Source organism: Diplotaxodon limnothrissa, linkage group LG12, assembly GCF_057381915.1.
Source record: "Diplotaxodon limnothrissa isolate DT_005_m linkage group LG12, D_limnothrissa_male_GT1.1, whole genome shotgun sequence".
NCBI lineage: Eukaryota > Metazoa > Chordata > Actinopteri > Cichliformes > Cichlidae > Diplotaxodon > Diplotaxodon limnothrissa.
Window position 1 is genome coordinate 18457614 of NC_140607.1, and position 23639 is coordinate 18481252.

Genomic DNA, 23639 nt, shown 5'->3' on the forward strand with positions numbered 1-23639 from the left:
AACGTGAACCTGTTATGCGACATTCACTCTGGAGCTCTGACCTCGTGGGCCACACACAAACATGAATGCAGTCATGTGAAGTTTATCCCTTTCCCCTGGTCTCTCTCTTAATTACGCTCACACTGTGCTTTGCAAATGTAAGTGTGCCTGCCCCACAAAGCAATCCTGAATGGATATTACATATATGTATATATATGAACATTAGAATCCCTGCTCTTTGTCTTTATTGTTACACAGAATCCTTAAATATATAAATCCAGATTTAATTAGACTCATTTTACTACAACATTTGCTAATTCCATACATTTGCCTGCTAACCAGAATTAAAATCCTCTTTATGTTTGATGTTTCCAATTCTACCCACCGACCAACACAATAGCACAAGTAGAATAATATGTATCCCATTTTAATTTTAGAGCAATCTATTGTGACAGTAAATACTACATAAATACTGTTTAGGACTTTAAGGTTAAGAAACGAGTCTGTGTCCATATATAATCCCCTATTTTTAAATCAATTGTTATTGTAGAATACAACTGATTCACAACATATTTTGCTTGCAAATGATAGGTCACCTGGTTATGTTCATGGAAGATACACAAAATAAATAAATAAAAACATTAACATTATGAAGCGGTTGGCCACTCTAACACAGGACAGAACAGTATGAGACTTTTTCCATATGGCTGTTACTGGGCTTCATGCCCATCTAACATCAACTGGTGTTCACATGTACATGTACATATTGCCCACGTTTTCTACATGTCATGTTTGGAGTTAGCCAAAATAAATTATGCAGTAAGAAATGCTGTACTACTGTTGTACATTAAGTGCATTAGGCATTAGCTAATGATGATCTTTGTCAAACACTGTGTAGATTTATGTGTAACCACAGCTTATTTTTTAATGTTACTAGAAATACTTATCAATTGCCGGAGTTTCATACTCCTTAATTGTATGCCTTTAGTAATTTTTGCATACTTTTATCACCAGTTTGCCTCTCAGCACAGGTGTCCTTTGCTCACCAAGTCTTTCACTCACTCTGTAGTCAGTTTATTATCCTTCCCCAGCTGAACCCATGAAGAGAGTGATGTATAACTAGTGCTTGTGACAAGAGCTCCCTGCTTTGAAGCTCTTTCTCTAACTGTCTCCATTAGAGAGCAGAGGATAGCTAACGTGTAAACAGCCATGTCAGGGGGAGATGGTAAAGAGCCTGGTGGGGGGAGAGTGCTATAAAGCACTACATATAATGTGATCCCTGGAGAACGGAAGCTCTGCCATCTCTGAGAGACTCACAGCAGGAGAAATCGACCTGAAGAGGCCTTTAGCCTGAGCTGCGGTGTGCTAAAGGGATTGGCCACAGGATTGACACTAGCACGTTTAGCGTGGGTGGGAGGGAGGAGGGGGGGGGGTGATGGGGGGGTACAGAGAGGGAGGGGGAACAAAGGGGAACAGCATGGTCAGATCTTTTCCTACAAGCCATGTGTGCCGACGTCAAAGCTGCAGTAACATGGGTGGCGTGTTGAGTTTTAAGTAAGGAGCAGAGCAGACTTCCTCTTGAGATGGCAGGATGATGAAAAGGAAAAGAGGAGGTTCTTAACAAGATGAGGCGCTGATTTTAAAGTGTAACAAAACAAAGCAAAAAAATAAAATAAAAATCTTAAATATGAAGTCGTATATATGTCAGATTTAATTTCAAATTTGTAGAAAGCTCTTGTCTCTGCCACTATGCTCAAATGCATGCATCTCTCTTCCTCTGTTGCTGTTGTGCCTGAAGGTGTAGTGGGAGGAGAGGCAGAGGTAGGGGAGCGGAGCTCAGAGTGTGGGCGGCTGGCATAGAGGCCCGCTACATTAGCAATAAAGCTCTATGTAATTAGCATGTCTTTGGTTGATAATTAGCGTTGTTGAGAGAGTGGCACTGAGTACGTTGCACAGCCTCTCTAGCAACAGCATGTTTACAAGAGGCTGGAGGGCTTTTCTCTCTACCTCTCTCACTCTAGTCTGCCTTTCTCTTCTGTATCTATTTTCTCATTGGAGTCGCTAAGCTATTCTTTTTTTTTTTCATTATTATTATTATATAGAATTTATGTTTGGGTCAGTGGGTTTATTTATTTGAAAGACAGAAATAGGAAATAGAAAAAAGAAAGAGAGGAGTAGTAAAGAAGGTCTGATGACTCACCGCAAAACCGTTTCATCTAGGAACAACACTTGTTCAAATATATGAGAAAGCAAAAGAACAATAAACCAAAGCTAACCCTCCTGTGAGAGAAGTGGTGAAACAAAAGAGACATCACTAATGGAAATTATGTTCACAGTGCACAGTGTCTTTTATTCTGTCTTTCTCCCATCACCCCCAATCTGCTCCTCCCTCCCTGGCTCTGACAGAGGTTTCTTCCTGTTAAAAGGGAGTTTTTCCTTCCCACTGTCACCAAGTGCTTGCTCAAAGGATTTCTTAGACTGTTTGGGCCTTGCTTTCTATTATTGTAGTCTTTATCTTATAATATAAAGGCGACTTGAGGCGACTGGCGCTATATAAATAAAATTGAATGAACTGAAAGACATATACTAATCAATAGAGTAGCAATTAGAAACAAAGTGAGGATTTTTTTTTAAGTTAGTCTTATACACTCTTCAATTTAATCCTATTTCATGTAGGACCTGTTAGCCCACTCAGACTCCAGTGACTGGATTAAATAAAAACATAATATGTAGCTCTTCCATAAAAATACGGAGAAGTCCACTTAATTAATGCTAAGTGTTCAAAAACACATCCAAGCTGATCTCTCTCTAGTAGCTCGATGAAAGCAAACACAGAGGCAGACCCTCCATCATTTGATGTCCGTGCAGGTTCCAAGTGTGCCGTCCTGGCAGGTCTACAGCACACTCTGAGTCTGGCTCCGGATAAAACAGTCAAACATGCAGATAGATTTCCTATACTCTCTGTCTGCCAGGCCAGTTTCCTGTACATGTGAACAGCATTAGAGGAGAAATGGTAAGCTGTGTTGGGAAATGATAATAGAATAGATTCATCACTCGCTTTTTCGCTGGTTTTATTCATGCTTAAGAACAATCACTTTGAGCCGTTACTGGTGATTTATATTCCGGTATGGGGGTTGTTAATTGCAATAGCACATGAAAGAGTCCTTTCTTCCCCTCCTGATGATTGCAGATCTATCCCAAACCTAAGAAGCATTGGCTGGGTCTTGCTGTGATCGAACAGCCCCAAATCCAACAACGCACTTCGGCTTTGCCAAATCCCTCTTCTACAATGTGCTTGTTTTCCCCCGCTGTTGAAACAAAGAACACAGGTTTTTGAAACAACTGAAGGGTTAGTGAGTGTGTGGTGATCTGAAGATATATCACCTCAACACCTAAAAAAAGAACCCAAAAAAACCTGCAAATGAAAAAGTGTTTGTGTGCCTCTATGCACACTTATAGCATATATGTGCTTAAACACACAAAAACACAGTAATGTGTTTGCTGTGTAGGTGTGCTCTCACAGTGGCCTCACTGCATGGGTGTATGTGTGTGTACATACACAGTGACAATTGGCTCAAACCCTGCAGCACTAATGGCATTGTGATGACCTCAGCCAGGGTCACACGCTCCGATGCCATTGGCTCAAGTATCACATGGAATAGCACATGGCTCTTGGTACTGAAGTGACCTGCATGCTTGCCTACCTGCCAGAGGATGGCCACTGGCCAATCCCATTTCCAGCAGATTAACCTAATCTGAAAGTTCAGCTCACCCTGTAATCTTAAACAGCAGCAGCAGGGATCTGACTCCCTGCCTATCCTCAACTCTTTTTTTTTCACTTTCCCTCCCTCTGTCCTTACCCAGAAAAAAAGCTATTGAATGAGAGGGGGACGGGAGGGACAGAGGGATGGATGAGTGTGAGAAGAGAAGGAGGGAGGGAAAGAGGGATGGCAGGAGGAAGGCTGGTAATTATTTCCAAAGGTCATTCTGTTAATGACTACCTGCTTGGCTAATGAGATTCAGCAAAGCTCCCTCACCATGTTTCACCCTGCGTATGTTTCACCCGTGTGCCGAGATGTGCGAGAAGCACAGGTGTGATTTCAGCCCAGTGACAGTACACTTGAGGGAGGGAGAGTGTGAGAGAGGGGGTGGTGTGTGCTGCTGGAGGGGTGTAAATGAAGAAACATAAAGAGAAAGTACATCAAGCAGGTATATGCATTCCAGCTCAACGCTCAGCCATTTGGAAAGAACATCACATTACCATACATTCTAAGCACTGCTTAGCCGATTCGCCATCTCCTCAAAAAATGACTTACTTTCTCAAGTTCTCCAAGCCAACCAGACCTGAGCTCCCTCTCTGAAGTGCTAGTATGCTCGTGTTCTGCCTCGCTCTTATGAAAATATTTTCCAGCTATTCTGCGTGCTTATTTGGTTTCTAAACAGCAACGAGAACATTAGCCTTGAGCGGTTTTTCGATGCTGATCGGCTCACTGAATGGCTTCTTCTCATAGCTCTTAAAACTGTATTAATTGCTCCAACAAGAATGCAATTTATACCCTATTGCTTTTGCGTTGGTCGCCTCCAAGAGAAATAAGGCCGTCGTATCATATCTTGTGCTTTGGTTGTCCACGGTAATTGAGTGTGCAGTCATTTTGTGTTTTTTGGAAGAGGTTGCATGTGGTGTGACATGGGAAGGGGTTGTCGGCACGAGGCCTCGGTGTTTACCGGGGATGAAGCGATTGACAGCAAGGCTTGTTTGTCCTGATGAGCTAAGGATTAAGTTCTGAAACTGCTTTGAGGGACTAAGTAAATTAACCTTGTGACACTGACGAGCTCGTAGTAAAGCGGTTTGTTAAAACAAAGGCTCCCAATGACAGACTGTTTACATGCTGTAGCAGGTTGTCAAAAATTCCTTGTATGTGGGGTTGAGTGCATGTTAATTAACGTTGAAAAGCAGGAAAGAGAAATTGTACCACTTTCAATACTGCTTCACACATCTCTATCATCAGTGCATAATTCATATTTACAGTGTTAGCAACAATTCATCTATTAATTTACAAGAATACTGGACTAGTGTAATAGCCTGTTGCCAGATGTCTCTGGCCTCCTTTGAAATCAACAAAACACATTGCCTCTTTATTCATTCAGTTACGCAAGACGTTTTTTCAACCCGAAGCTTGAGATACAAAAAAATATTGATCATTAAATGTACGTACTTTCAGCTACTCCACTCCTCTAAAATGTATCGAGCTCACCACTTAAAGCAACAGCCTAAAAACAACCCACCATTTTCTTTAAAATACCCATTTCTTAATAAATTCCTCAAAAAGTAGTTGCTTTCTAAAAATAGTCTACGGTGAAACTAAATATAGACGTCTAGCTGGCGGTTCTTTCTGTGAAAGAATAGAAGAATAAGACTGTCTCTGTCTCTGTCCCCCCCCCCCCCCCACCCTTGTGTTTTAAACAAGGCTGGGTGGGGGTTGTTTCTGAAACAGAGGAGTGAGTAAGCAAAGTGTCAGGATATTCATCCAGTTTCTCTCTCTCTCTCTGTTCTTGTTGATCAGTTATGAAGAGTTGCCCTCGGCGACCACATTCATAAGACCACTGGTTTGAGACCCTGAACTGCCTACAAACATTTGGTCCTTTGAATGAAATAGTCTTTTTTTTGTTTTGTTTTTTAGTGCAATTCTCTTGTTGATCCACCGCCTCATTCCACCAAACAGAGCCTTCCTGTCTGCTTTTCAAAAACTTTTCCATTACAGAAAAAGGAAATTAATTTCTCTGAATTGCTATCATATGTTTGGGCCGATCTGAGTACGTTTTGATCAGCAGATCTGCTTTACATACAATTGATCAGCCCGGAGAACCCATATGTCTGTGGCTTCCACCCTGCATCAAGGCACAAAGAGAACAAATTCATGCCCACCCACCCCTTTTTTGAAAAAGTGGTTAAGAACAAGATTTCAGATAATACAGCATATGTGATCCACAGGCGTGGCACTTTATTCCACATCACATGCCCGCTGACCAGAAAAGCAAAAGCTAAGGCAAGAAACTATATTTCTTAGATCGCTGTCAGAGGTGTTTTTTTAAGGTCAATACTGAAACGGAAGTCTGAAGTACTCACACAACAACAAAAGGTTTTTAAAAATAGACTGTTTGAAATGTGCCAATATGTGGTCCCCGTGGTGAGGAGCAGTGAAAAAGGCAGGCCACTTCTGAGGCCACGCTGCCAAAAGGCAAGACTTTTCCACTACACACAGCCCAAAACAATTCACGCCAGCCATTAGGATGAAATGATGCCTTGTTCTTTGAAACTATTTGTGGAAAATTCAGAATAAAGATCTATTTTTACATATGGCATTCCCTTCCCTGCCTAGAGCTTCCTCTTGGCCCTACCTCCTCCACCCCCACCATGGTTACTGCTTTGGGCAGGGTGTGGAAACTCAAGGTCACTGTATAGAGGTCAGCCGGCTGGTCATTGTTACTGAAGGCCTCCCCCCGGCTCCCTTTTCCTGCTTTGGCACCACGCGATAAGAGACAGAGAGACAAAAGACGATAAGTGACGATTTGTAGTGGTTGTCTTTTTTTGTTGTTGTTGTTGTTGTTGCTAAAGGGTTGGGGGTTAGGTGGAGTTTCAAGAAATGAAAAAGAGGTTGGGCGAAGGAGGCTTGAGGTTTGTTACCTGATGCTAATTTAAAAGTATGTTCATTTTTGATATGATTCATGGTGTAGTACAGTCACATGATGACTGTGGCATAAACAGGCCACGTGCAATTTCACTGTACAAAGTATGCAAAGCTAAATACGCGTGGAAAACACACAATTTAACCATTGCGAATCGATTTCTACATTGCACCAGAAATACATATAGACCCGCACTCATTTCTCTCATTTGAATAGAGAAGCGTTATTCAACTGCAGTGTAGATGGGGATGAAAGATGGCTAGGTTAACAGCGCAGACATAAGTGCCCTCTTTATCCAGTTTCACTGAGCTGGCATTGTGTCTCATTATGTCTATCTGGCTAATTATACAGTGTGGTGACAAGTCTGAATGACCACTTTGTTCCCAGGGCCGGGATGCTGCTGTAACAAACAGTGTTGGATTCTGACATGTGCTTAGTGTGTGTCTCTTCCATATGGGAAACACTGCACCATCTGGTATTCTGATGTGTACTGGCTAGCTAAGGTTGTGTGTCTGTGAGTGGGCTCTCGTCTGCAGTGGGCTCTTCTTAATAGTGATTTTAGCACATGCACCATCAAAGTGGCACAGTTTGGAGAAATGTGGAGGAACCTTGTTGCACACAGTGCCCTTTCCCTCTGTCTTCTTTTCTGCCTCTCTCACTTGCCTTAACACTTTCTCTCTGTTTGTTGCTATATATCTCACTCCCTTTTGTAATGTTGAGTAAACTCTGTAGTCTCTAGAAAGCTAATAATCACATGTTTAGGCGGTGTTATTACAGAATTTACCACCAGGGATGATGGATCCCAGGTGCCAACGTCTGATTACTTATTACAGTGCAGCAGGGCAGCAGGGGTAAGGGGCATCAAAGCTGCTAAAGCACTGAAAGGCCAATGATGCGATAGTTTCTTAAACAGTGAATAAGGATACAGAGATAATGACTTTAAAAAAAGAAGCAGGCGGGGACATTAGATGGGACATTAGGGATTAGAGGTCCTATTCCTCAGATTGGTAACCTACAAAATAAACTATCTCCCCCAAATCGCTCACACACATACACACTCCATGTAGCCATCATCCATGGGCATGCCCCTCGACATGGTCCTGGCATGTTCAAACCACGCTTCATGAAACTGTGGCCCTCTTGCCTTTGGTCTGCCATCTGCTTCCAATAAACTAAGCCAGCCTGATCCCTCTGATGTTCCCTCCACTCTGAAAGGCAGACAGAAAGGACGGGCGAGCGAGAGAGACAGCGAGCGAGGAAGAAAGACAAAAATGGGAGCAAGTTAGATTGAGCCAAACGAACCCAAAAAAAGAAGAAGAAAAAAACGAAAGAAAGAGGAAAAAACTTAGAAGAAGAAACAAAATAAGAAGAATAAGATCACATCTCAGACATGCTATTACCTCTTCCCTGCCGCCAGGAAGACCACCCTGCTGGTGCTTATTGTGAATTGGCGCTGAGAGGTCTTAATCCACAGTAGGTCCACTTCATGACTACCTCCATCTTATTTTTGATAAGAAAGACAATGTTTCTATTTGTCTGTGCACCCCTATGGACACAAAACCCCTTTGCTTCTCACCAATGTGACAAGAGATGGTTTTCTAAATAGATACACACCCCAGCCTACATTGACTCCTCACACTTTGCAAAGTACGATATATACAGTCTGCTTACTGAGAATGTTTGATAGCTGGAATAAAGTAAAGCCATTTTTAATAGTGCAACATGGCAAGCTTGGAGCCTTCTAGACAAAAGATTTCATTTGAGTGCCGTTTTATTTTAGTTTAACAGCACAGCAATCATGATTAACCATAAGTGGCGCTGTTACTGATGTTTTTATGTTGCACTTGTCTATCACAGACTTGTTTCCCACCCACTGCTGAAATATGCCACAAACCCCATAAACTGGGTCCATTTATGGTGGGAAACATTCCCGCTATTATATATTATTTTCTTTCTGGGTTTAGCTTACCGTAGTGCATGTGCGTTGAAGATCACACAGTGTTGACAGAGATATAAATGACCTGTAATACACTGGCTGTTTGGTGGAGCGCCTTTGCGCCGATGCTCCCTGTTATTGGGTTGAAGACACTGAGGAACATTCACTGGCCTGACCGTCGCCAATAGCTATAAACACAATATTGAATGTGTCGTAGCCTTCAGCCACTGCCAGCATAACTACAGAGGGAAAATGGTCAACAATGGATCTCTTTCCAAACACAAATCCTCAACTGCCCAGAGTCTATCAGAAATAAAGATGTACCCGTCAAGTCAACAGTGTTTGACTGAGCTTCTGTCGAGATGTGGTGGTTTTGCAGAAAATTAGGGGACTAGCGCAGAGGTGGTGAGACAGAGACAGACTGAGCAACAGACTGAGACAGAAATATGGGGGCAGAAAGACGGATTGAGGGATAGAGAGGGTGAGCAGGGTGGCAGAATGCCGAGCAGACGGATCCTGGTATGGCAGGAGCTCTGGGCAGGCGTCAGCTGTCCCTAGCAGACTCCCTGGGGCCACCCGGGATTCACACCCAAATACTCTCCGCTGTTTTTCTCAGGAGCTAAATGAAGTTATCGCTCACACCCCCAACCTATGAAGTGAATATAGAGCAAGCGTTTTCCTGCAATTAAAACATTAGGGAACGGCAAGCGTGTTAGAATGTGAATCAGTTTCTTTGTAGCTCAAGCTGGCCTCGGTCTCAGCTCAGGTTACCTCCGTTAGGTTTTTACAGCGGCATCCTGCCGTTCCTCTTACACCAGCCCCAGTCTAGGCTAGCTTAGCTGAGGGTGTGAAAACTGAAGGGTACCAATGAGACGGGCGTCTCAAGTATGTAGGACACCTTGTCTATGCTGTGCCTGCCTCACACAGGCCCTGTGAGTCAAGTCATGAGGGAGCATCATGAAGAAGGAGTTTAATTAGGAGCAAGCCTCCAAAGGGGCCAGAGAGAGAAACACAGAGCCAAGCAAGAAGACACAGCTTTTTTGCTGTCTTTGCTCCTCGCCATACTTTATATCCCACCTTCCTCTTTCTCACATTTACAGCACGAACTCTCTATAGCATTCTGCATGACTCTTTACATCGCTGTAGCATTTTGCTGTCTTCTAACCTCCTTCCTCTCACACTTTCTCCTCATAATCTGGTGTCCCTGTTTGGCCATTTCTTTCTTGTGATTCACAACACGGCAGCAGAGGGTAATATTTCATGTGAAAAAAATGTCAGTCATCGCAAACCGGGGTAATAAAAACGCTATAAACTTAAATAATGCTCATTTATGCCAGCAGCCAAAAGATTAGCTTCTTTTTTAAGAATACAGAAAGAAAATGAAGTTACTTAGAATATTGAATAATTTTAATTTAGGCATGAGAATGTGGGGGAATTCTTTGTGCATAAAATTATTGCCACAAGTGAACTGCACCAAAGTGTTTTTGTTTAATCCTCATCCTATTACCGTATTCCCCAAAGACTCCCTTTTCATGCCAAGTCTTCATTCCTGTACTCCTGTTTCTCTCAATATTACAACAGCAACCTTTTTTTTCACTAATCATTATTCTCCCCATTATTTTGAAATATAAGTCTTGGATGTGCCTTATATAATGGTGATGTTACTGTATAACAGACTGAAAGTTTGGAGCAGCACTCAGTGGCATATTCAAGGAGCAGATAAAGCAATGGGCTATTAGAGGAGGGTAAAACACATAGGATGGCTTGAAAGTAGGGCAGCAGGATGGTGAGGTGGAAGGCTGAAGAGGGAGAAGTCCTTCTAAGGCTACATGAGCTCTTCAGCAGTTCTGATTGGTTGCTGGGTTGTATGCTAGGCCTTTGGCAACAGGTGTGATGCCTTTAAACAGGTGGGCATAACTGAGATGAATGGCATAACATCTTTGTACTGCACCCTAAATAAACCGAGGCCGGCTGGAAAGCTAAGCCTGGGTCAGTCATGCAATACTCACACCCTGGCTAAATGCACCTCCATAAACACACAGGGCAACTATTGCCCCACTACTGCTACACCGCCAGCTCAATTACCCCATATGGGTGTCACCTTTAACTCGGCCCCCGTTCTCCTCTCCCAGCAATGCTCCACGGCTATTCTTCCAAGAATGGAAGTAACTCTCTCATGGACTCATGTGCTGGTGGCAGTAGGTGGAAATCTATGCAAGTAGGAAGAAAAGTTGTTTTGATTTTTCTTCTTTTTTTTTTTGTTTGTTGTTTTTTTTTCCTTGCATGCATTCTCATGTGAGCGGAAAAAGGCCAGTGGTTCAGCTCTTGTCAGTTCGATATGATACATCGCCAAGGCCAGATTGAAACTACGCAAAAGAAATAGCAAAGTTTTACATCTCACGCCTTTGCCAAAAAAGACAGCATGCTAAACCTCTGTGCCCTTTTTGTTCTCTTGACTCATCCTCCTCAGATAGAGCAAGAGTGCCTGATTCACTGTAGGTCTATTGGAAGTCAGATCTCCTGCATCGCCTAGCGTGATTTGTTTGGTGTGATTTCCTGAAGACTGTCAAAGATGTGAGAGATGCTTTCAAATTCAGAATTCCAGATTTCCACTCCAGGGGCCAAGTGAGGATTCAGAGAGAGAAAAAGGAGAGCCAGCAAATGTTGACACACTTACAGTAGCTGCCTCGCCACGAGACGCCTCAGGAATCAAACAGTTATCACACAACACACAAAAGAAGCCCTCTAAGTTCACTAAAACCACACTCAAAACAGGCCTTTGTTGTGCTGACATGAGAGATGACTGGATTTTTATTTGTTTTCTAAGCAGGCAGATCGCTCCTTGTCACTTCTGCTGCTGGTTGTGATGGAGTAGCTAGCACTCGTATCTCTTCTGTGAGTGAGTACTGACAGAGACAAACAAATGAGAGGAAGAAGTTCACCGAGATTAACTTATCTTAGCATCTATCTTCCTCCTTTCTCCTGCTCAGTCGCTCTTTCTTTTTTCTTGACTAACACCCACTCTCACACACCCACACATGCACACACACACACACACACAGACTCATTCCCCTCTTTCCCCACCCACACACACACACACACACTATACAACATATACAGAGAAGCGCACACTCTCACACACTTGATCAGCATCAAATACAAGGTGTGCTAAAGTAAATTTAATTACGTCTGTCTGATATGGAGCTTCAGATGAAAGTAGGAGAGCGCAGTGTGAAGCGATGACTGCACAGACAGGAGCAGGCCCGTGATATTCCTCCCGTAGACTAATCTCCCTTTATTAAAGCCAGGAGGAGAGAGGCAAGGGGGAGAGGGGGGGGCATGTGGTGGAGAGGAGAAGGAGGAGGAGGAGGAGGTGGTGTCTTTGATGAGATCTCTCTAACTGTCAGCTACTGTACTTTTCTTCTCTGCCGCTCGGTCTTTGTCTCTCTCACTTTTGCGAGGCAAATGAACACAGCACCTATCGTTACATGCCCACTTGCTCAAGCAAACATACCCTCGTGCTATCACACACAGTAATGCGCTCTGAAACTTATCCCTGTTGTTAAGGTTGTCAACAATATCTAAAAAAGGACAGAGACAGCTACAGATACAGCCCCCCCGCGCCAACCACCACCACCACCACCTCTCGTTTTCTTATTTATTCCAATGCTCTCTTTGTCTGTCTCTCTCCTCCAGTGAGAGGGAGTGGTGATCGAGTGGAGAGTGTGCGTGCGCTTTTTTCCCCTTCTTCTTTCAGCGTGCTATTTTCTGTCCACTCTAATGGGGGCAGGTGGCCATCAGGTGGCCAGAACAGAAACTGCCACATTTAATAGCACATACACCACACTCGTAAACTTGTGCACCTCGGCTGTATTTTAATTCTATTTCACGGCCCGCTGATAATTATGGTTGTAAAATATGTTTTACTTTTATGACTGTTCCCTTTTCTGTGCAATTATGAGGTTTTAAGGTCCCCCCTTGATTTGTCATTCTGTTATGTCTTGTTATTGAATGTGACTGAATCATTTGTGCCTTTTTTTTCTGTGTTTAGCGGCATGTTTACTTGTTCATAAAAATAGGCCGTGTCCTCACCCCATACCATCTTGTTAGAGTTCATACCGTGAGCGTTTTTTTTTTGTTAAAGCTTTTTTAAAAATTAAGATAATTTGTAGCAAAGATCTCATTACCCTACGCAGTAAACCAGATTTGTTCTTTGTTTTTTAATTTGATATAAAACCACATCAGTTTAAGAACTTTTCAAAAGTGTTTCTTTTTTTTCAAGATGTCCTTTAATCAGACTTACATTCGAAAATGAACCTCCTCACACTTCATTACCATTATGTCCCTCCGAAGCTGTTCACCTGGGTTTCTCTTCCCTACCCCCAAAGCCCTTCAACTATGTTGTGCAACTGCTCTGTTTGCAGACATTGAGAAAGAAGGGCCTAAACGGCTGTGACAGCCCAGATCCCGACGCAGATGACTCGGTTGGCCACAGCCCCGAGTCTGAGGACAAGTACAGGAAAATAAACGAGGACATTGATCTGATGATCAGCAGACAGAGACTGTGTGTAAGTACTTCTTGTTAAACCCAGAGCCTTCTTCTCACCTTTTCTTTCCTCTCTCTCCCTCCCCCCACATGCTTTCTGTTGCTTCATCCCTGTCATCGTCATCTGTTCCTACCGTCCATCTCTCCGTCCCTTCATGTGTGTGTCTCCCCTCCATCCTTCTCTGTGGTTGTGGGACCTGGCAGGCATTGAGCAAGAAGGAGAACAAAGGTGGCGAGAGCCCGGAGCTCGAGTCTGCGCTCATCCTCACCCCGCACACTGAGGAGAAATACAAACAGATTAACGAAGAGTTTGATCACATGATTAAAACTCATAAGATACCTGTAAGTACTGGGTTATAATCAGCAGGCTGACAAAATGCTGACTGGCAAGTAACTGTTGCGCTAACCCAGCTAACCACCATTGTTTGGAAGCAGACTAATTACACAAAGTGAGAGTGAGAGTAAGATCGGGGTAAAATTGCACTCTGCAAAATTACAGATCTTTGAATTTTCCTGTTTACAGTAGAGGAATGGTCCTTTAATTTGACATGTCTGCAACCATAACTAGTAGGCACGTTTGCTGATTTAACAGCATAGTTTCTTTTATGACAAATTTTAACCTCACCCGGTTCCCACCTTGAACCCGCTCTACCCATAATGCCTTGCCTGGCTCTCAGGAGAGGTGTGGTCTGCATGCGCTTTTCCTTTTCCTGCACCAAAACCCAGTGGTCTGTGACCTGCAACAACAGGGACAGACAGTGTTGGCAGTGAAACAGCTGCAGGCATTCGAACACTCTTAATAAGCCCGTCTTCCTAACTCAAAAAACTTGCTTATCTCTCCTCAGGCAAACGCCTTTGTAGCTTTGTATATGCCTAGATGTGTTATCTGCTGGATTTATATTATGTAGTGTCAACTTTACAGAAGACTTTAACCTATAGCTAGTTGCCAGGAACTACAAAATTGAGGCCTTCTTTCTATGTAAACTGAGCTTGCCACTCATTCAGAGAGCACATTATAGAATGGTTAGCGCTTCGGCCATACGGAGCAAAGAGATAATTCCACAGTAAATCACTCAGAGAAGAAGAGTAGTGTCTGAGCCGCATGGAGTAGGAGGAGATGTGGTTAGAAGCGAGGCAGTGGTTGGTGAGCTGGGGTGGTGCGTCGGGGTGAGGTGGGGTGTGTTTGGGATCGGAGAATGGGTGGGGTTGAGTGGTGGTGGGGGAGATGGAGGGGGTGGGGTGGGGTTCTGCAAACAACAAGTGGCAGTTCAGTGTGTGGTCAGAGTGGCTGCCAAGCACTGGGCCTCTGGATTGCAGGGGACTGTTGAGGGGACTGCGGGGAGAGGCAAAGGAGGAAGATGAGTGAAAACAGGAAGGATGGCACCAGTTAAAGGACAGCTCAGAAACGGGGCCCTTACACCCAGCAGTAGAGTGTGTGTGTGTGTGTGTGTGTGTGTGTGTACACATGCAGAAATGTGCACGTACGACGACAGCTCACGCATTTTTAAATAATAGTTCACCGGGACCAATTAGGTCAAAAAAGTCCACCAAAGAGTCAGAGATGGAAGAAGTAATAGGGTGGGTGGGAATAAAAAAAACAGAACCAGAGACAGACCCTCAAAAAAAATAGCATATATAGGTTTTGGCTAGCCACTCCCGTGGAAAAAAGGCAGTTAAAGCGAAACGTGGAGAGGCCCATAATGAAATATGGTTAGAGTAATCATCTTTGTACATTGAAATAATATTTGGCCTGCTAACAGAACATTAGCAGAGGGGAGAAAATTAAAGAAGCTGAGGCACATCGCCCACTTCCACATGAGCCAGGCTGATGATCTCCCTGATGCACTCCCTCCATGGCTCTGAGACACATGGCAGTAATTTAGGGCGCTATTTTCTACTTCCTAAAACTAACAATGCAGGATCAACCACTTCCAGGGCACTCCCAAGGTTAAACCCTTATGCCAAGTGACACAATAAAAATGACAAACTAGATGCCGGAGGCTTTTCATGTTCCTGGTGAGACTATTGACTGATCTGAGTGCGTCACTTAAAACACTTTACATAAGCTCCATATGATCTGAAAATAAGTGATCCCCCATTGTGTTCTCTTGTGCCGTTTTACTTTTGCAAGATATTCTGCAGGCTTGTTAGTGAGGTGAAGATAGACTGAATTATCTTAAGCGCTGGGACAGTGGAAAACGATTGGCTTTGTTCCCTGTGAACCACAGCCTTCCATTTTTTTATGTATGACTGTAATGACTTCAGCATAATATTTCCTTTGGTCAGCCTTTTGACTTTTACAATGGCAAATGTTACAAGATGTCAGGGCCAGCACTTGACTCCTGCGTAAAGACATTAGTAGCCTCCAAAGTAACTCGATCACACTGAAATGAAAAAGTACCGCCAGTCCATTTATATTATCACTGAGGCAATTTGAGTAACTCTGAAAGGAGTTTTCCTTTTGTCTTTCATGCAATGCTGCTTTTGCCCAACTCTGCTATCTTGTATTTTTATTCTTGCTGTAAGGAGTTCAGTTCATCTGTCCATTAGTCCTATTGAACTTCACTCTTTAAGTTTCTTTGTGTTCCTGGACTATTTCTGACCTGTCATGCTTTTTTCCTCTCTCTTTCTTTCTGTTTGTCTCATACTTCGCAAACCTTGTTTTATAACAATTCAAGCATCAGAATCATTGCAATCTTTAGTCTAATCACACCCATGTTTATGTCTCTCTATCGTCTCAGCAGGCCGTGCCCCCATCGAACTACGACATGCCCGTGTCCATTCCTGTTAGCAACCAGAACAATCTCATTTACAGCCATCCCAGTGGATCCCTAGGCAACCACAATCTGTTGCCACTGGCACACCACGGCCTACAGAGAAACAGCATGTCTCCTGGAGTTACACACAGACCCCCCAGTGCAGGTAATACAGGTCGGGTCTCGCACGCACTCATGCACCCATGTACATGCTGTTATCCCATCTGTCTATCTTCTCAACTGTGTGTACCTGTCTGTCATGATAATAGAGGCGCACATAGAAATGTGCAATTTATTTTATGACAGCTACCCACAATTTTCCACCTAAAGGCAGTTAATGAATCCTAAGTCGTCCCCTCCCACATATATTCACATATTGCCTGCTCAGTATTCTGTTCAAAGTGAGCTGATGATTTAATGCAATATAAAATCCCAAGCCACAGGCCTGCTGATTTAGTGTTCTGTTGTACACACAGGACGTCTGGCCTTATATATAGGCACCGAGTTGCTGGTGACATAAGCAAATTGGGCCTGTTGGTTTGTTATTGTTGTCCAAAGTCCTTTTTTTGTCCCTTTGGTCTGAAGGCTGCTGCCCACACCCTCACCCTGTCATTACAACTGGATGCTAGAAATGCCAGCGCAAACTAAATATGAGTTTTGGCGCTTGCAGCATCCATGCCAAACCGCACACGCTCTGGACCCTCCCACTCATCCACCTCTTATGCCTTAAAAATAATAATGTGTCATTTTTCTTGGACGGCAGCTTAATGCATCCGCTCGTAGTGTCCAGTTGCTAAGCGTGTTCAAGTTGGAGTGGGAAGCTGCGCCGCTTCTGGTGTCAGTGCACATATGACGGCCTGACACGCGCGCACACACACACACACACAGCACATTGTGATTAAACCGAGCGAGAGACAGAAGGTGCAGTGGAGCCAGTGTGGGTGTCTATCCTCTAATGGGTTTCTCTCGTTTTGCTGCGCTCTCTATTTCATCTTACAGGTGGCCTCATGGGTGCCGACCTTACCACTGGCGCAGGCACCAGTGCTGGTAAGAAAGCCCTCCTCTTCTCACACACAGATGTCTGCTAACATGCACACACACATACACCCACTCACACACATACATGGCACCCACTCACCCACTTGGGGCCATAAAATGCATGACTAACACTAACCCAAACCCAAGTGGAGATTTTGTCCATGATGTGTTGAAGTTAGTGGTCGTGGAGTTCATCTGGGAATGTTTGCTCAGTGCCTGGGCTGTGACACATCCTGCCTGTGTTCATCTATAAAATGGTAGAGCAAGTGGGGGGAAGAGAAGTAAAATGGCATTATATCCTGAGGCAGCAGATATAACAGAGATATTGCTAGATTCTTTAATGTACACATACAAATTTGTCTTGTTGTTTCTGTCACCTCTCGGATTTCTGTCTAGAACCAAATTAATTCAGTGTTTAGAGAGTCTCACGGTGGGATAATGATCCTGCCGGTAGCTCAGCAACACACATTTGGGAAACACGTGTAAAACATCTTATGTGTTAACTTCTGTTTGTACATGGGTTTGTCCCCGAGGACATGTGAGGCCCGCGTTTATAACAAAGAGACTCCCTTTTAAAGGGTTGAATTTTTACGACTTCAGCGTACGGTGCAGAGTGTAAAAAAGAGAGAATTGGGGGCGTCAGTGGGTCACAGCTGGGCAGCCTTATCTGGCCCCCGAGGCTCTATCACAAGGGGTCAGTGCCTGGTTTCTCTGTCTGGACAGTCATCGCACACACAAACACATACGCGCGCACAACAGGCCCATTTGTTGTGGCGTGTGTTCCATTGACTGCGTTTTGCAGTGCATCCTTCAAAAGTAGCCTTTGTGTCACTGCGCTGAAGGAACAGAGGCACTCTGTGAGCGCTGCGCGTCGCTCAGCAGCGGCGAAAAACACAACGTGGAGAGAGAGTCATGTGGGAGCTGAAAGATTCCATTCAGTGCTCTCTTAAATCTCATCTGGGGTGGAGTGGGGGGGGGGCACAGTGATGAATATCCACCAATGGTGGAAGCATGTGTGTAAAGGAGAAACAGAGGGGGGAACACAGATGGAAGTGTTCTGCGAACTCGGTCAGCCATTTTAATGATGTTCCTCTAAAATCATCAGTATGAAGTGGCACAGCCACTGTGGCACCTCGAGGACTGTTTTAACACTCCTCTTCTCCCCAGTGTAAGTTTTGATAAGATGATTGTACGAGTGGCCATCTGCCCCGTGTATGTGTCATCAGTCATGTGCCCTAAGTAACATAAGAGGAGCCTTAAGACACACAGAAACACACAACTTCTTTTGTGCTTCTATGAAAGAAATAAAAGAAATACCTCGGCTGTTTCTCTCAGTGCACAAAGATATGCTGCGTTGAGTCATATCTGTACATAATCCAGTGGATTATGCCTGTATATTCAACTGAAACAGATCTGCAAATCAGCCACATGAAACCCAGATGTGGGGGGTGTATTCAAATCACAAAAGTTCCCCTGGTGATTCTAGTCCAGTGTAAATAGGACATGTTACTGAAGGGCTGAGTCATCGTAGCTTTCCTATGGAAAGTTTTCATGCCTACATCTAAGCATATGTTTTGATCTGTCAATTTGCATGATGAGAGACAGAACGTGAGTTGAAAGAAAAAAAGAGCACTCAGGAAAGAAGTCCGGATGGAGGCCTCGGCTTGTGAAAACCTTTCCACCAGAATGCGTGCAATTAAGCAAGTGTCATCTGTCCACACGCTTCTCACCAAAGCACAGCGAGGAATTAACAAGACTCTCCTCTCACCTCTCACTCCGCTCGTGCCTCGATTCCTCCTTTAAATGAGTTGCATAGAAGGTACATCTCGAGGACATCTCTGATCGCATTCGTTCAAGTTTTTTTAATAAAAAGGGAACACACACACACGCGCTCACATATAGTAACTGACAAAAGGTCAAGCTGATGAGTGTCTGCTTCAGTTTTGGCAGCATCCTACACCAACTGAACAAGTGTGACACCTTTGTTCAGTTGGAGAATTCAGGGTTGAATGCACGTTTGGCCAAACCGCAACGGAAGAGTGTGTGTATGGGGAATAGAATGGAGCGCGCCTGTTAGACCACAACAGGACATCAGAAATTTGTTCAGTAACAGTAAAATCTACATGAGTTTAACCACACCTCTCCTTTGTGTGTGCGCTTTGTGTGTGTGTAAGATGGAAAAACACAGAGAGAACACTCTGATGGGGGGATGGATGGGGGGGAGTCTTGTCTGTCACATGTAGCCAGATTGTAATCATTCAGCTCTGACCTTAGCTATCCCCCCCAACCACACACACACACACACACACAACTCAGCAATAGCAAAAAAAAACAACTTATTTATCTGAATCTGAGATCAGATATTGTTCTCCCTACATCGAGTTTAACACAACAGCCAAAAAGACTCCCTGCTGGGCCGTGTTTAATTTTGGTACTTCCTCTAAACAGTTGACGCCAGCCTGCGCCGCACTTCGACTGCGCAAAATAGTAATAGAGGAGGAGAGTGGAAATGAACTCTGGTTATCATCTGTCTCTTTTGAATGCGTGCGCCCTAAAATCAGGTTGATCACGCTGCAGAATAGAACGATTTGAGTCACAGTTCTCGCTTCATTAGCTTAATTGGCTTGTGATTCTACTTTTGAAGTGCTAAAGGACTGGCCTGTGCCACTCATGATTAAAGTCATCCAGCATATAATTGACTGGACTGCAGCCATCTCCACAGGGTAGCAATACACAGATGTCTGAGTGACTGTCACCAAGATGAAGTCCGTGTCATCTTGACCAAAGTGTGTATTAATGTCTCTCCATTGCTCACTGTCTTTTTGATTCATCTGTACAGAAACAGTGATGTACTTCCTGCTGGGTTATTTACTAAAGTATGTGTATGTGTGCTGGGAGGGTGTGTGTTATGTGTGTGTGAGATCTCATTCATCTGTCTCCACATGCACCCACTCGATCTCACAAAGGGCCAGCCATGAGAATGAGAGAGCGGGAAAACTGAAGAGGCAGCTGCCTCTTTGCTAATGTGAGACTGACATTGGAACTAAGAGGGTCCAATACAAAACACACATGTGCATCCATATACGCCTGGCTCGTGCAGAAGCAACGTTTCTCACAGAGCCTCAAGTCATACGGCGCCTATAGCGTGAAACATTGCATACAGCAAAACATACAGTGACACGCAAAGTCTGCGCTAATATCAGGCATCACGCGTCGGCACACACATCAGCAGCAACAGTAACACAACACTATTTTTCTCGTTTTCTGTCAGGCGGCCTCATTTTCTCTCGCTGCTAGCGGTCGTTTACTCTTCAGATTGTTCAAATTGAGCTTTTGAGACTTTTCATTTCAAAACAACAAAAACCTCGCTCTCAAATTAAACAAAGATCAGCAGGGGAAATTGCCCAGGAAGACATCTGTGACTCATTTTCCCCTGGAGTATATGATTAGGAAATTCATTTATGTCTAACGTATAATTCCTGCCCGTCTTTCAAGTGGGAACGTCCACACAGTGCCCTGTGTTCTACCCCTAGGAAGAGGGAAGGAATGGAAGGGGGAAAAAGCAGTCTGTGGGATTGGGTTAGAAACAAAGACCATGTTGCTTGCAATAAGTCTCCACTTTCAATTTTTTAATGATGTTGCTAGGACTACCTTTCTTCTTTTTTTCTTTTTTTTTTGAGGGAGAAACTGGTGCTGTATGCTTGACCTTCCATGCTTAGAGGAATCCAGGTCTAGTGACAAGAGAAAGGCACGACTTTTGTCTAGAAGAGCCTCAGAACTGTGTTTAACTACGATTTACCCAATCCCTCTGTGGTCTCGCTACCCAAAATTAGATGTTTCGGTAAGATTCGCTGGCTGAAACGGGAACAATATAGCCTTCAGTGACGGTAGCAGAGTTTTAGGGTGAGGTGCTGTCGTGTGGGCACTAAAAACTGGTAATGAAGACGAAAACTGCACATCTGCTCCGCCAGCAGTGTGCACCGCTTCCATGAAGCACCATTTACAAGTCTTCTCTTCAGGACGGTGCGCTAATAAATTTCCTACCACAGGAAGTGAAGATGAGGCAGAAACACTGAAAGGGAGTACAAGGTGAAAATGGATTCCTGTAGTTCATAATTAGGTCACACCGTCACGGACAGCAGGAGTTTTGAGATTCATTAAACTTTTGACACAGGTTTAATAACATGTAAGTGCGCCTTCCTAGAAATACCAAAGGAGAACACTGGTGTATTAAATGTTTCTCTGCCTTTTTCCTGTGCTCTCTCTTAGGAAATGGATATGGGAACCACCGCAACTCGCCTGGTCTGCTGGTTTCTCCAGGTGGCATGAACAAGAACATGCAGACTAAGTCTCCCCCACCCATGAACCTGGGCATGAACAACCGCAAACCTGACCTACGTGTGCTCATCCCCCCTGGTGCCAAGAACAACATGCCGTCCATTGTGAGTAGCGGTTGCATCCCTCTCTCAACCTGCTTCCTTTCCTCATCCACTTTCCCTCCTGCATATCCTGCTACCTTTCTAGGGGTGGGGGGTGGGGGTATCCTGTCAGGTTTGGCTGTTATTGTTTATTTCCTTTCATGTCCTCTCTGCTGCTTTCATCCTATCGTATCAGACTTGGGTTGATGAGGTTATGCTTGTGATAAGTGTGACTTACGGTACACGTTTCTCTGATTAGTCTTGGCAGCTTGTTAAACCAAAGCCTTTCTTTAAAATGTACTTTTGGCCCAAGGCTGATATTCTGGCAGTTACGGTGTATCACTTCTGCTGTGTCTGTTTGTGTATGCTGATGCTTCTTCCAAAGGTCCCCCTTATTTCTTTTTCTTCCCTCCTATAAATGAGTGTGTTACGTTAGTAGAGTTACAATAGCTGTTAGCATCCTCTTTTCACATTAGCTCTGCTTCCGTTGGCTCAATTCCAATGCAGCTCCATCCCTAGATCCACGCCTAGCCACCACCACTTGTGTGTGCTCACCTACACTCACTAATTTGAATGTATTACCCTCCCCTTTCAATGCCATCAGTCTGAGGATGTCGATCTGCTATTGGTAAGTCAGACTGCAACTCAAAATCAGAGATTAAAAAAAAAAAAAGAACAACCCTGAAACAGTCGAAACATTCTGAAGCTGTCGAGTTTTCCAGTAAAGAAAAAAACCTCTAAGAAGCATAATGATCCTAGAGCGATGCAGTCCCCTGATACTAACCTCTTAATTTGAATCCAGTTTTGCTTTGACTAAAGGGCTTATTACTGCAAGAAAAGCCATCCTGACTGCAGAGAAACTTTCACCTTTATTGCTGCTGACTCTGCTGAAGGCCTCAGTGTCGCCTCATGCGATGTTTTATGAGGGCACATGGTGCCATCCAGTGGTGTGCCAGAGTAAAAGCAACCTGGCCTTTTTATTTGTGTGTGTGCGTGTGTGTGTGTGTGTGTGTGTATCCATTCCTCCCTTTCTTCCTCATATTTTTTCACCTGCATGGAGAATTGTGTGTTGCACATGTGCAACTCACAGGACTGCTCAGAGTGTAGAAATGAAAGGCAACAAAAGAGTACACTTTCATGTTGCATCAAACCTCCATGATTTTCTGACAAACCCTCCCCTCTGCCTCACTAAAGTGCCTTTCCTTTGCCTTTGCTACCCCGCGTTGCCATGGAAACCGGCGGTGTTACTATAGCGACAGTAGGCCCTCGGAAAAAGGGTGGTAAATGATAGGGTTGGCAGGGTTCAGCCTTGCCGCATGTCAAGTGATTAATTTCTCCAGAAGTTGGCATCACATTCATTCTTTCAGCATCTGTTGAGTGAAAGAAAGAAATGAAAGAAGGAAAAAAAAAACTTTCTCGGTTTATTACTTTTTTTGTTTGTTTTGTCTGGAAGTAGATTTTATGTTCTCAAGCCTCTCCCATCTTCCCCTTTTTTCTCTCTGTCTTCTCTTCCTCTGCCACAGAACCAGAGAATAAACAACTCTCAGTCTGCTCAGTCACTGGCCACCCCAGTGGTATCAGTAGCAACTCCTACTCTACCAGGACAAGGCATGGGCGGTTACCCATCTGCCATTTCTACTTCTTATGGTACCGGTACGTTGCCCAGTGTGTCTGTAAACATAGAGTTATTTTGTGCAGTGTGTATAGTTTTGCATTACACGCAAAATGACCCATCAAATCCAAATTTATTTTTAAACTCTGTATTGTGTATACCAAGCTTTTCTTTTCTGTGTGCAAATGGGTGTTATACAGCAATCTAACAGCAGAGGGTGATATTGTCCCACCCAGTGACTTGAACACGTTCATGTCACAGCAGGATTTACCAGAGCTCCAACTTTGTCTTTTTTTCACTTCATTGAACAAACTATAATGTGAATCTTCCTCTTCTTTTTCATATGTGTTTGCACACAGAGTACTCCCTGAATAGCACAGACCTCTCCTCCCTGTCTGGCTTCAACAGTGGCAGCTCTCTACACCTTGGTTCAATGAGTGGGTGGCAACAGCAACACCTTCAGAACATGCAGCATTCAGCGCTGGGCCAGCTAGGGTGAGTGCACAGAGCTTACTCTGAGGTGTTGTTGGGAAGTGCATGAAGTAACACATGAATTACTCCCAGAGATTTTTTATTTTTTGAAATGCCACACTCATAAATCTACTTTACTGTTCTCAATCTTCACTTGCAAGATCGAACACAAGTGACACCTCACTTTTTTTTTTCA

At 43.9% G+C, this 23639-nt stretch overlaps 1 protein-coding gene across 7 annotated transcripts in view; it reads left to right on the top strand.

Annotated features, from left to right (window-relative positions):
- mef2cb (myocyte enhancer factor 2cb) overlaps positions 1 to 23639 on the top strand; it is a 69329-nt gene that overhangs the window by 41760 nt on the left and 3930 nt on the right. For 2 of the 7 annotated variants that reach the window (XM_085367241.1, XM_085367240.1), the window contains exons 5-11: positions 13027 to 13170; positions 13353 to 13490; positions 15890 to 16070; positions 16904 to 16951; positions 21212 to 21384; positions 22884 to 23013; positions 23332 to 23467. In XM_085367241.1, the coding sequence (XP_085223367.1) occupies positions 13027 to 13170; positions 13353 to 13490; positions 15890 to 16070; positions 16904 to 16951; positions 21212 to 21384; positions 22884 to 23013; positions 23332 to 23467 (950 nt within the window). The remainder of the gene's footprint in view (positions 1 to 13026; positions 13171 to 13352; positions 13491 to 15889; positions 16071 to 16903; positions 16952 to 21211; positions 21385 to 22883; positions 23014 to 23331; positions 23468 to 23639) is intronic. The other 5 variants (XM_085367242.1, XM_085367243.1, XM_085367244.1 and 2 more) reach the window with 5 other exon arrangements.